The following is a 12,189-nucleotide window of genomic DNA, read 5'->3' as shown; positions in this document are numbered from 1 at the left end:
ACAGGAACACAGACAACAGGTGGGTTTAAATACACACGGGGTAATTAAGGGAATGAGACACACCTGGGAAACAATCAACGGGGAAGATGCAGAGACAGACTCACAGGACTACACAGAAAACTCAAAAATAAACACACAGAAACACGGATCGTGACAGATTGCTCTTCCAGATAAAGTGAGATAAATGAGAATTTAGTTATTTGAAGTGTGCAGAAAACAAGTAGTAGGGGAGATTTTGATCTAAATAGTTCAGTTGCGGAAGAATGTTCATTTTTACAATATTGATTCTCCCTAAGAAAGAGCTTGGGAGGGGAGCCTATTTTATTAAATCATTTTTTATCTTCTCTATTAAAGGTGAGTAATTAGTTTCAAAGAGATTATTCAGATCAGGTGTAACAAAAATACCCAGATATTTGAAGCCTCTCAGGCATTTGAAAGGGAGATTGCATGAACCTTTCTAGGAGGATGCTGAAAGGGGTGGCAACAGACTTTCCTAAGTTGGTTTTGTATCCTGACAAAGCACTGAATGTAGCCATAGACTCCAGGATAGCTGGAATTGATTTCTCAGGATTGCACATATACAAAAGTACATCATCTACGAATAATGAAATCACATGGTTTCTACCTTCTAAAATGGTTCCAGATACATCCGGACTAGTCCTCATAATCTCGGCCAGAGGTTCAATAAACAATGTAAACAATAAGGGTGAAAGGGGGTACCCCTGCCTAGGGCTCAGACATCAGGCCATTTGTGTTAACTGAGGCTTTTGGGTCTGAATAAAAGTTTTCAACCCGATTGATAAAATTTGGGCCCAGACCGAATTTATGTAACACCTGAAAAAGAAACGGCCATTAAACTTGGTCAAAAGCCTTCTCAGCATCAAGGGAAACAATTACTCTTTGTGAGGTACTGAACAACATTAAGAACGCGTCGTATATTGCCTGTGCCATATCTCATTTTTATAAACCCCGCCTGATCTGGGTTTATTATTTTAGGAAGGATGTTTTCCAATCTCCGGGCTAGTACTTTTGGCACTATTTTATAATCAACATTAAGCAAACTGATAGGTCTAAAGGAGGAACAATATAGGGGATTTTTACCTTATTTTAAAAGCAGACTGACAGAGGAGTGTCTCCATGAGGGAGGGGGGTGCCATTTCTCATAATGTCATTAACAGCAGGCATGAATATTGGTTGACTCTCTGGCCAAAATGACTTAAAAAATTTCAAAGGGAACCCATCAGGCCCAGGACATTGTGACGTCCTTGTTCTGCATTCTTATCGTATTGATTAAACGACTATTATCTTCGTTTTTCAATAAATGGGAAAGCATCTGACTGTACTTTTTTTCAGGTGTAGTCTATACTAACCTCAGGCTTAACAGCCAGTAGTGTCTTTAAATTTGACAATGTTCGTGATTGTTTGTGTATTTGCTCCAGTCAGATCATCTCTTTTTCGAGAATATTTCTCCTCTCTGCTAGAGCCGCTTTTTGGTGAGGGCAGTAAGATATAAGATGACCACACAAAGTGGCTTTTGCTGCATCCTAGATTATAGCAGAAGATGCAGGAGAGTTTTTGTTGTCTAGCCAGAACTGCAATAAATTACTCTGGACAAAGTTGCAAAAAGATTTATGATCTAAAAAGGATGTATTGAATTTCCAAGTGAAACTTCTAGGGATATGAAATAATGGATCAACATCTAAAAATACTGGTGCATGGTCCAACAAAAATATGGGGTCACAGCTTCGAACAGAATGTAAACGTGACTTGGGGATAAAAAAAAAATAATCCAATCTGGAATAAGTATTATGGGGATGTGAATAACATGTATAGTTCCTTGCTTTAGGATTGAAATGTCGCCAAATATCTATCAAACCATTATCTGTGCATACATTTTTAGGACAGATGAAGCTTTCGGGTTCGGCAATTTTGCAGAGGAGGACCTGTCCAGAGATGTGTTCATTGCGCAATTACAGTCACCAGCCAAAAAAAAAGAAGATTTCTTTACAATGATGGTTAAACAATAAAATAATTTGTGACATAAATTGAGGATAGTCATCATTAGGAGCAAATACATTGAGAATAGTTATATGTTGTCTGTGGATTGAGCCCTTAATTCAAATAAACCTCCCCTCTGGATCCTTCTCCTCAGGCTCCAGAATAAAAGGAAGATTCTTGTGTATAAGAATGGCTGTACCCTTTTTATTTTGTGAATGGGACAAAAAATATATATACATCAACTACCCCTTTTAAGTTTCATATGTTTTTTAATAGATACCCTAGTTTCCTGTGATAGTGCTATATCAAGTTTTTTTGTTTAGGTATGTCAAAACCTTCTTCCTCTTTATCACGTGACCCAGTCCCTGTATGTTCCAAGTAACAATCTTAAGGGCAGAAAACAGCTCTTAAACACCGGGTGACATATTTGAATAGGTTAGTCTGCACATAGACATTCATGTATGTATAAAAAAGAGAAAAGACACATTTAGGCTCCCAACACACAAAAAGAAATAAAATACAGAATCTGCAAGTAGCAGCATTCACCCTTCCCAATCCTGTCCCCAAATGACAGAAAAAGAACCCAAAAAGGTGTTACTGTTGTTTCCGAACGGCATACAACTCCCGATTTTCACAGTACGAGTGTCAAAAGCCACTTTCGGTGTTCTGAGTGTCAGCAACCAGACACTCAGAACACCATCCATGGTCAAAATACTGAATTTCCAATATAAATTATAATTTATTGGAAAATTTTTAAATCTAAATTGTGACTCTATTGTGCCATGATTTGAGTGGGATTGTTTCATATTAAATCTAAATTACTGTTTATGTTTCAACAGTTTTTCAGACATGGAGAAGAACCTCCTATGGACAAAGTATGTAAGATTCTATTCACCTTTTCAAGTTTAAAATACTGTAATAGCTGTAAAACACACATCTGTTTAAGAGAGTAATGCAATATCCTGAAAATGTCTCAGTTTCCTAAACATCAGTGCCAACATCAAAACTTTTATTTTGTTACAATAACTTGAAGCATTTTGCTTTAACAGAGCCGCTCTGAAACGAAAAAAGCAAGAATTCGCCTCGATCAAAGACAGGTATTTATATTTATATATATATTTTTTTTCTCTAATGCATTCTAAGCAATATAAACATGTTAGATGTAAAGGCCACCCTCTTTATTTCTGTTATAAAATGGCAGAGCAGTCAATTATGGCTTTGACTCAATTTCAAAGCCATAATCCATCCATCCATTTTCTTACACCCTTGTCCCTCAGTGGGGTCGGGAGAGTTGCTGGTGCCTCTCTCCAGCTAACGTTCCGGGTGAGAAGCGGGGTCACCCTGGACAGGTCGCCAGTCGCAGGGCAACACAGACACACAACCATGCACACACACACTCACACCTAGGGACAATTTGGAGAGGCCAGTTAACCTGACAGTCATGTTTTTGGACTGTGGGAGGAAACCGGAGAACCCGGAGAAAACTCACGCATGCACAGGGAGAACATGCAAACTCCATGGAGAGAGATCAGGGCTGGGAATCGAATCCAGAACCTTCTTGCTGCAAGGCAACAGTTCTACCAACTGCGCCACTGTGCAGCCCTCAAAGCCATAATTTCAACATATTTTTCATGAATTTATAATTCAATCTGGAGAGACTCAGATGGAGAAAAAAACAGAGATTAAATGGTTTTATTGGCATAAATGAATTAAAGTTCTTTGGCGCTCAGACCCAGGTGGAAGACTTTGGTTACGTATTGCAGTGTTTTTCAACCTTTTTTGAGCGAAGGTACATTGTTTTAATTGAAAAAATCACAAGCCACACCACCAACCAAAAATGCAAACAAAGATACTCTGTAGCAGCCTATATTAAGTCATTCTTATAGTGTCTCGAATAGGAATCAAATAAACACAAAAAATTATTTTTTATCATATTTTACATTTCTTATTTCAAATTGCACTTAACATGTCCACTTCAAAAATACACCTGAACAGGGCCACAACACTGTTGTGTGTGATGCAGGAATGTTACTACATTCCTGCATCACTAAATCTCTTGTTTTAATGTAAAATGCTCTGTACCTACTGCCATCCAGTGATAATAAAATTACATGATCACGCCGCTAGTCACTACTAGAGCAAAGACACTCAAAGATGGCAGTATTTGCAGATAATTAATTCATTTTCAAAAAAATCTTTAAGACCAATTACCATATTTTCCAGACTATAAACCATACCTTCAATTTTTTTTTTTTTTTTGCGTAATTATGCACTCCTGACCTCCCATACAGCAGAAGACCAGAGAGGAGAATAACATCTGGTCAGAAAGGCTGAGATAAACATACCTGCTGCTGTGAACAGGAACAATGAACGTTACGAACTGTAACAGTGTAACGATGAACAGAACAGGTAACTTATTATACAGCACTTTGGACAACCATGTTGTTCTCAAATGCTTTGTAAATAAACGTGAGAAAAATAATTATTCTGACAGAAATCTGAGGACAGAATGGGTCATAGAGAACGTGGAAACATCACACAGGTAAAACCAAATAAATGAGCACGGAGATGACAAGGAAGTTGCCGTGCAAATGTTCTCCACAGAGCTGTGGAGAATGCAGAGCTGTGGAGGATGAAATCTGATTCTCTGGAACACGTGTCAAATTCAAGGCCCGCGGGCCACATATGGCCCGCCATGTCATTTTATGTGCTCCCCCCCAGCGTTTTATAGAGCTTTGGAGCTGACGTCACAGCATATGACGTTTACGTGGCTCGGCGCCATTTTTGGTGTCCACAGACCAAAACAAACTATTCAGAATACCGGTGTTTTCATTGCGTTACCGACCGCAGTAAAGCTGTTTTCAAGTTGGATACTGGATATTCGCGCTCCGCGGAGTAAAGGACGTTCAGCTCAAGGTTGATCCAATTTATGAACGCTAATTTTGGCCAGGTATTCTTTACTGGTCCCTCCTTAAGCGCTCGGAGTTTCACATGGGGACTGTCAATTTCCGAACACTCCTGTAAATAAATGCTTTGTCTTGTCACCAACTGATACAATAAAGTGGTCATTCATGCTATTACAGGAGGCACACTAACCTCTATTAAAATTTTAAGTCATATTCAATAATTTAAATATTAAATGTTGTCTTCAAGCTTCCAAATCGTGTCCCATTAACTCAATATGTGTGAAATTGTTCTACTAGACTGTATAGATGAGGCACATTCACCTTTATTACATTTTAACACTTTATATATATATATTTTTAGCTATTTCTGAAGTCAAAATTTTGTATTTTATTTTAAAAAATATTTTTAAAAACATATTCATAAAATGTATTACCTAAGATGGTCATCACTTGCTACCTATAATGTTCAATTGCATAAAATTCTAGGACAGGATCTATTTCATTACATGTTCACTTACCTGAAATATGTTAAATACAACAAATATTAAAGTGTGATCTGTTTCATAAAATTTACTTGTCACCTTTATTGTTTAATTACACATTAAATGTTTAAAGATAGGCTCTTTCATCTGGTTTGTGTCATGATGTGGCAGTGGACACAAATGCAGCAGGCAGTAGACTTACTTTATTTGGATGTTATTTTAATGAACAAAATAAACTAAATCCAAAATCCAGGGAAAACAAGGAAATCCTAAACACAAAAAGGTAACAACTGGCAACGTGGTGAGCAGGGTAACAAGTTGGACTGGCGAGTTGTGACTAAAAAAGAGGAGCTTAAGTAGTGGGACAATGGCCTAAATGAGAAGAGTGATGGCAGGTGTGAGTAATTTGGCACAGGAGCTGGCTGAGGGCTGGGGAGAAGGTGGCACAGGGAAAATTAAGATCTGCTAGGAATACAAACGGGAAATAAATAACTAGAGGGATAAAATAGAATTAAATGATAGTCATTATAGACAGCTTGACATGGACTCAGACAAACAAGGAAAAGCAATAATATAATTCTAATTACACTAAATACCTCTAATAATATCAAAAGGACCATGAAGGGCTAAACTAAAGCAAATTAAAACATGAAGCTAAATAAAATGAAAAGCAAAACAAACCCAAAAACCCAGTGTCCTGACAGATGTCTGATTATATAATTGTTTACTAAAATCACATAAAAATATTTATTTAAAAATATAATCTCTCATTACATGCATGTTTATTATCAGAAATATTTAAATATCAAATTTTTACTTAAAATGTGATTCATTTCTTCACCTGTTTACATGCAACTTGAAGTGCTTGAATCAAACGATTCATGAATGTTTAATACATTAAATTATTAAATGAGAGAAAACAGCCACTTCCAACTGTATTTCAACACAAATGGTTCATGTTTCTCTTCAGAGTCTGCAGCCTTGCTGAGCTCCTCTCCTGGGGTTTCCTCCTCAGCCTCTCCAACTTGCTCCTCTTCTGTTGCATCCGCTACTCTGTTTTCATTATTTACCTCTTCTGGGGTAAATAATGAAATCAGTGTCAGTAACTCTCTCCCCCACTTGTTGATGGTTTTGCTGTATCGCCTCTTTAATTGACGCCCATGTCGTTTACCTCGCAGTGACCCATATTCAGCGATGAACCCCAGTCTGGATTGAGCTCATCCATTTCACACGTCGGTTTGCCTTTAAGAGGACATATCAGAACACACATCAGTATTAAAGCTGTAAATTTGATAACACTAGTAAAATAGTTTACTTCACAATAATGTAATAACCTCGATGTCCACCGACAAAACCCCGACTACGCTACATAAACAATATTAGCCCGAGCTAAACAAGGTTGACCCACTTAAATGAACAGAAACTGAACATGAGAACACTCAGACAAAGTAATAGCAAAAAATTATGACACAAAACCAACAAAGCAAATTTAGGCACTCACCAGAATGGAAATGTCTGGAGCAAACTTGTAGGTATCTGGGGATGTTGGAGAATGTAATATCAGCGTCTCGCCGCTGATACCAGGACATTAGTTTTCTTCTCGTTAGCTCTGATAGCTTAGCCTCCTCGAGTTGTTTCCAAGCAGGAAAATAGTGAAACGAAAGTCCGTTTTCCATCTTTTTACCGTTTCAGTAGTGTGATCGGATATTACAGACAATAACGCAGCAAGTTCGTCCCATAGCTAAATTATTTTAAGTAATTGGATTAAAAAAATCTGTGAGACTGTTGTTGTCGGTTATGTTTCTGGACACCAAAGATGGCGCTGATACCCCTCCGACTAGACCAGTGATGTCACGGAGCGTGCACGAAAATAGATTTTCGTGCTGAAAATAGATTTTCAGCACAAATTGACTACAAACTACATCTCCCATAATGCATTCCGATTGTTACCAGCCAACATTACGGCTTCTCGCAGCTAGAGAGCAGCAGAGTCACCTCAAGCTGTTTATTGATTTTACCAGTGAATAAAACTGAGACATCGACAAGCTAACATCAAAATGTCCAAGAAAAGAAACATCGATTTGCAAGTAACACTGTGAATGAAGATGTGTGAGTTGGTGTCAGGGCGGCAGGTGGCGCTAGACTTTTTTTGTTATCCGTTATCTTGACCGACAACATAAAAAAAAAAAATCGGTCATGTACTATTTTTATCCGTGAAATTACAGTCATATTGGCATCGGCAATTTAGCCGCATTTTATGCGGTTTAGTTAATATTCACCGTGAATCCAGATCCCACCACAAATTAAGCAGATAAATGTAGGGAGATTCTATAATTGGAGATACATTTGGCACTTCAAGAAATGACAAAAAAAAAAACTTTTCATTTCTTAAAAAGTTTCTTAGGTAGTCTATTGAAAAGGCATTAAACTTTAAAAAAAATCTGTAATTGCCAAACATTAGCTACATATTTTATTATTTTTTCTCAGAAAAATCGTATATTTTGCGGTATGTTATGTCATCTCTGTTACGGACAATATAGAAAGTGAATGAAAAAAACAATAAATTCTAGCAGACTAAAATATTTTTATTCCATTACACCAAGTGTCCTACTACCCAAATACTTTAAATGGAGATGTTTTACTTAAAAATACATTTTAAAAAATCAAAAGATACTCAACTTTTCAGAGTTGTTCGCATAGGGTCAAACGTTTTTCATTAAAATTCATTGAAAACCATCATTCTTTTAGAAATAAATTGGTCAGTAATACTAAATCACAGCAGAAGTCAACCAACAATGTATATGGTGCTCTAGACAACAGTTTTCCTTTTTTTTGTGAAAGTATGTCATAAACATGTCAACTCTGTTACCTAACAGAGTAGGTGTTGGTAACAGAATTGACAGGACCATAATAATTTAGAACTGAAAACTCTGTTACTGTCAACTCTGTTACCCTATTTGGTAACAGAGTTGATAGTAACAGAATTGACAGTTTCAAACATTTTTATTAAAAACTCCACTTGTGAGTAGAAATTGTGAAAAAACATGACACCACTGAGATAATGGTTCTCTGATCAAAAATCTGTGGTATTTTTCTCATGATTCTTTGGTAACAAGATTGACGTTGAAAACGATAACACCTGGTGATTGTGATTTTCAAACTAAAATATTTCCCAGAGAATGGCACATAGACCTCTGTGTGTTTCAGGTCTTATCAGTAAAAGTAAATGACTTAATTTTATGCAGTTTATATAGCCGTAGAAGGCAATTTCCCAGATTTACAGGGACAAAACCATATGGTAACAGAGTTAAAAAAATTCTCGGACACATATTTTTTCAGAAACAAGGGTATTTTGAGTTAATTTAATGTGATTTTATTAAATTGACCATTTAGGCAGTTTAAAAAAAGATAGAAAAAACAAATTCACCAAAGAAAAATAATAAAACATAGGTTTTTGCATCATTTTTCAGGTTAAAAAATGATGGACGACAAGTCTTGGTTTTTCAGCTATATAAAACAATTTTAAATGTATTTACTTAAATGTTTTTACTTGTTAAATATTATGATCCATTAAAATGAGTAATAAATTACGAAAACATTTAAAAATTGAAATATTTTAATATACCAGACCAAAAATAATGACTCTGGACATCAAATGTATCTGCAATTATAGAATCACCCATCTACATTTTTCTCCGTAGTGACAAAAACCACTGACTGTGGGCCGAATAACTTATAATAAATTAAATTATGCAACTTCACTTACATTACCAGCACTTCACCCTCTGGGGTCTGAACAACTTCCTCCTGGTCTCCATCTGCAGAAAAATCTGCGCTAATTCATCAGTCAGTTGGATCTGTCTGATCCAAACAGATCAACTGAACTCTGTGAGTGTTTACCCGGTGTGCGCTTTTACCAGGATTTTTTATTTTTGCCTGGTTTCGCTTCTCCGAAACGGACAGATGTTACGTCTGCAGCTCCTCCAGAACGCCGCTCTCCTGGGTAACATGCACCAAGAAGACCGCGGTAAAGCTAGCCAGCTCTGCATCCAGCCGGCCCAGCACACAATTTACAAGTGCGCAGTAGCTCAAGACATTATGGTACACCCATTTACGTGCTGTTTTCACAATAAAAGTGCACATCCGGTCCATGTTTGAGCTACTCAAAATAGGTTTCCAGCCGCTGCATTTGCAAACAGAAAATAATATTTGCTGAAAAACTAATACAAAATAAATACTAAACTCTCTCCTCTCTCTCTACATATATATATCAGAAATTTGCAACTAGATCTGATATATAATTCAAAATTAATTAAAGACCATTAAAATAGTACTTTGTATCTTTTCCCCCTAAGTTGCCATGCTTATTGCTAAGAAACTCTCTGTTTCCAATGACTGCAACCACCTGTGGGTGACAGAGGGACACCTCCAGAACAGAACCTGAAAGAGGCAACAATAGCTGATGTATAATTTCAAAATAAAAGCCTTTCAAAAAAGTCCTTTTTGATCTTTTCCCCGCAAGTTGCCTTGACCGTTGCTGAGAAACTTTCTCTTTCCAATGATTGTTACCACTTCTGGGGGACAGAGGGACACCTCTAGAACAGAACCTGAGAGAGGCAACTTGATCTGATGTATAATTTCAAAATAAAACACTTTCAAAAAAGTACTTTAAATGTTTTTCCCCCTAAGTTGCCATGCTTATTGCTGAGAAACTCTCTGTTTCCAATGACTGCAACCACCTGTGGGTGACAGAGGGACACCTCCAGAACAGAACCTGAAAGAGGCAACAATATCTGATGTATAATTTCAAAATAAAAGCCTTTCCAAAAAGTCCTTTTTGATCTTTTCCCCGCAAGTTGCCTTGACCGTTGCTGAGAAACTTTCTCTTTCCAATGATTGCTACCACTTCTGGGGGACAGAGGGACACCTCTAGAACAGAACCTGAGAGAGGCAACAATATCTGATGTATAATTTCAAAATAAAACACTTTCAAAAAAGTACTTTACATGTTTTTCCCCCTAAGTTGCCATGCTTATTGCTGAGAAACTCTCTGTTTCCAATGACTGAAACCACTTCTGGGTGACAGAGGGACACCTCTAGAACAGAACCTGAAAGAGGCAACAAGATCTAATATATAATTTCAAAATAAAAGCCTATCAAAAATGTCCTTTTTAATCTTTTGCCTGTAAGTTGCCGTGACCGTTGCTGAGAAACTCTCTGTATCCAATAATTGCTACCACTTCTGGGGGACAGAGGGACACCTCTAGAACAGAACCAGAAAGTGGCAACATGATCTGATGTGTAATTTCAAAATAAAAGTCTATCAAAAAAGTCATTTTTTCCCCCCTAATTTACCATGCTCATTACTGAAAAACTTTGTTTCCAGTGACTTCTCTCACTTCTGGATGACAGAGGGAGACCTCTATTAGACAACCAGAAAATATCAGACACATGTGATATATAATTTCAAAATAAAAGCCTTTTAAAAGAAGACATTTTTACTTTTATATTAAAAAATAAGTAGAAAATGTAGTGAAGAGCTGCCTCCCTCGTCATTACCTCAATCTTCTTATTTATATACAAATTTTTCTGTCTTATATCCATCTATATCTATCCATCCATTGCAGCAGGCTGTGAATTAGTTTTGATTATTTGGGCTAAACTCATCTTCAAAGCAATAAGACACAAAGACGTACCTTAAGACATTAGTTGTTTGCGAATCAGAACATTAAAGAGGATGTGAACACAAAGAAAGTTCTGCTTTTTTATATTAACCATAAAATACCATGAATAACCAGTGATCAGCGAACTAATTATTTTAATCTTTTAACACAGAATGACTCAGATGGAGACGTTTTACAAAGAGAAGCTCAATGAGGCCCGGTAAGAAATGTTCTGTTATTTTGTGTAGCCACTTATTAGCTAATATTTAACTTAATGGTTTGTCTCTGGAGGTCTGTATTCAACTGTTAATATTAGATCAATATTTAATTATAACTGAACTCAAATGATGTGTCCCTCAAAGCTTCATTTTTCCCTCCACAGGTCTGAAACGGCCAAAACAGAAGAAGAACTGAAATTGGTGAAAGACAGGTACATAAAGATGAAACATCATATTTACTGACCTGCTGCATAAATAACCAAACTAACTGTCTGACAGGCTGGCAGCTCAGGTAGCAGCTTCACTGAAAACAGGAGACACTGAGAGCATGAACAACCCGGTCAGTAAAACCAGACTGACTGAGATGTACGACAAGCTGAAACTGCTGCAGTGGCCAAAGGTCAAAGATCAGCTGAAGTTCAGGAAGAGGAACCCAAAAGAGGCCAAAGATCTGATTGAGGTAGATCTGATCTCAGGAGGTTTACCTGCTGGGTTTAATGTCACTGTGGGTCTCACTTGATGTTGAACTGATGTTTGTAGAAAACATTTGGAAATGCATCAGATGAAATGAAGAGAAGGAGGCAGCAGATAGAAGAAATGTTCCAACAGTCTGAGTCCAGCAGTGAACCGACTCCTCAGAAGGTAACTGGACTGTAGAACAGCTTTCTGCACAGAATCACTAAAGCAGCATGATGAGGTATGTAAGTAGAGTAAGTATGTAAGAAGCAGCTTTCTGTGTTCCAGGTTAAAGAGTACAGACAGCTAACAGTTCAGAACCTGCAGATGACGCTGTTCCACACCAACAAAGAAGAACTTCTGAAGGTAAGTTTACAGATGATCCAGTTTGGAAACCAAACAGAACACAGAGACATTTATAGGTCTAATATATCAATCAGTGTGTAACATTGAACATTTCCTTCTC

At 37.1% G+C, this 12,189-nt stretch overlaps 1 protein-coding gene across 1 annotated transcript in view; it reads left to right on the top strand.

The window, feature by feature from the left end:
* The window catches only part of LOC106923415 (uncharacterized), a 32,865-nt gene that overhangs the window by 19,905 nt on the left and 771 nt on the right, over positions 1–12,189 (top strand). Inside the window, exons 19-25 of the mRNA XM_088002610.1 lie at positions 2,838–2,873; positions 3,048–3,095; positions 11,222–11,269; positions 11,432–11,479; positions 11,547–11,727; positions 11,808–11,909; positions 12,012–12,089. Coding sequence (XP_087858736.1) covers positions 2,838–2,873; positions 3,048–3,095; positions 11,222–11,269; positions 11,432–11,479; positions 11,547–11,727; positions 11,808–11,909; positions 12,012–12,089 — 541 coding nt within the window. The remainder of the gene's footprint in view (positions 1–2,837; positions 2,874–3,047; positions 3,096–11,221; positions 11,270–11,431; positions 11,480–11,546; positions 11,728–11,807; positions 11,910–12,011; positions 12,090–12,189) is intronic.

The sequence above is a fragment of the Poecilia mexicana genome, unplaced genomic scaffold (genome assembly GCF_051168715.1).
Source record: "Poecilia mexicana isolate PSO_F unplaced genomic scaffold, ASM5116871v1 scaffold_2, whole genome shotgun sequence".
Taxonomy (NCBI): domain Eukaryota; kingdom Metazoa; phylum Chordata; class Actinopteri; order Cyprinodontiformes; family Poeciliidae; genus Poecilia; species Poecilia mexicana.
Note: the sequence above shows the minus strand (reverse complement) of the source record. Positions and strands in the feature narration are given on the sequence as shown.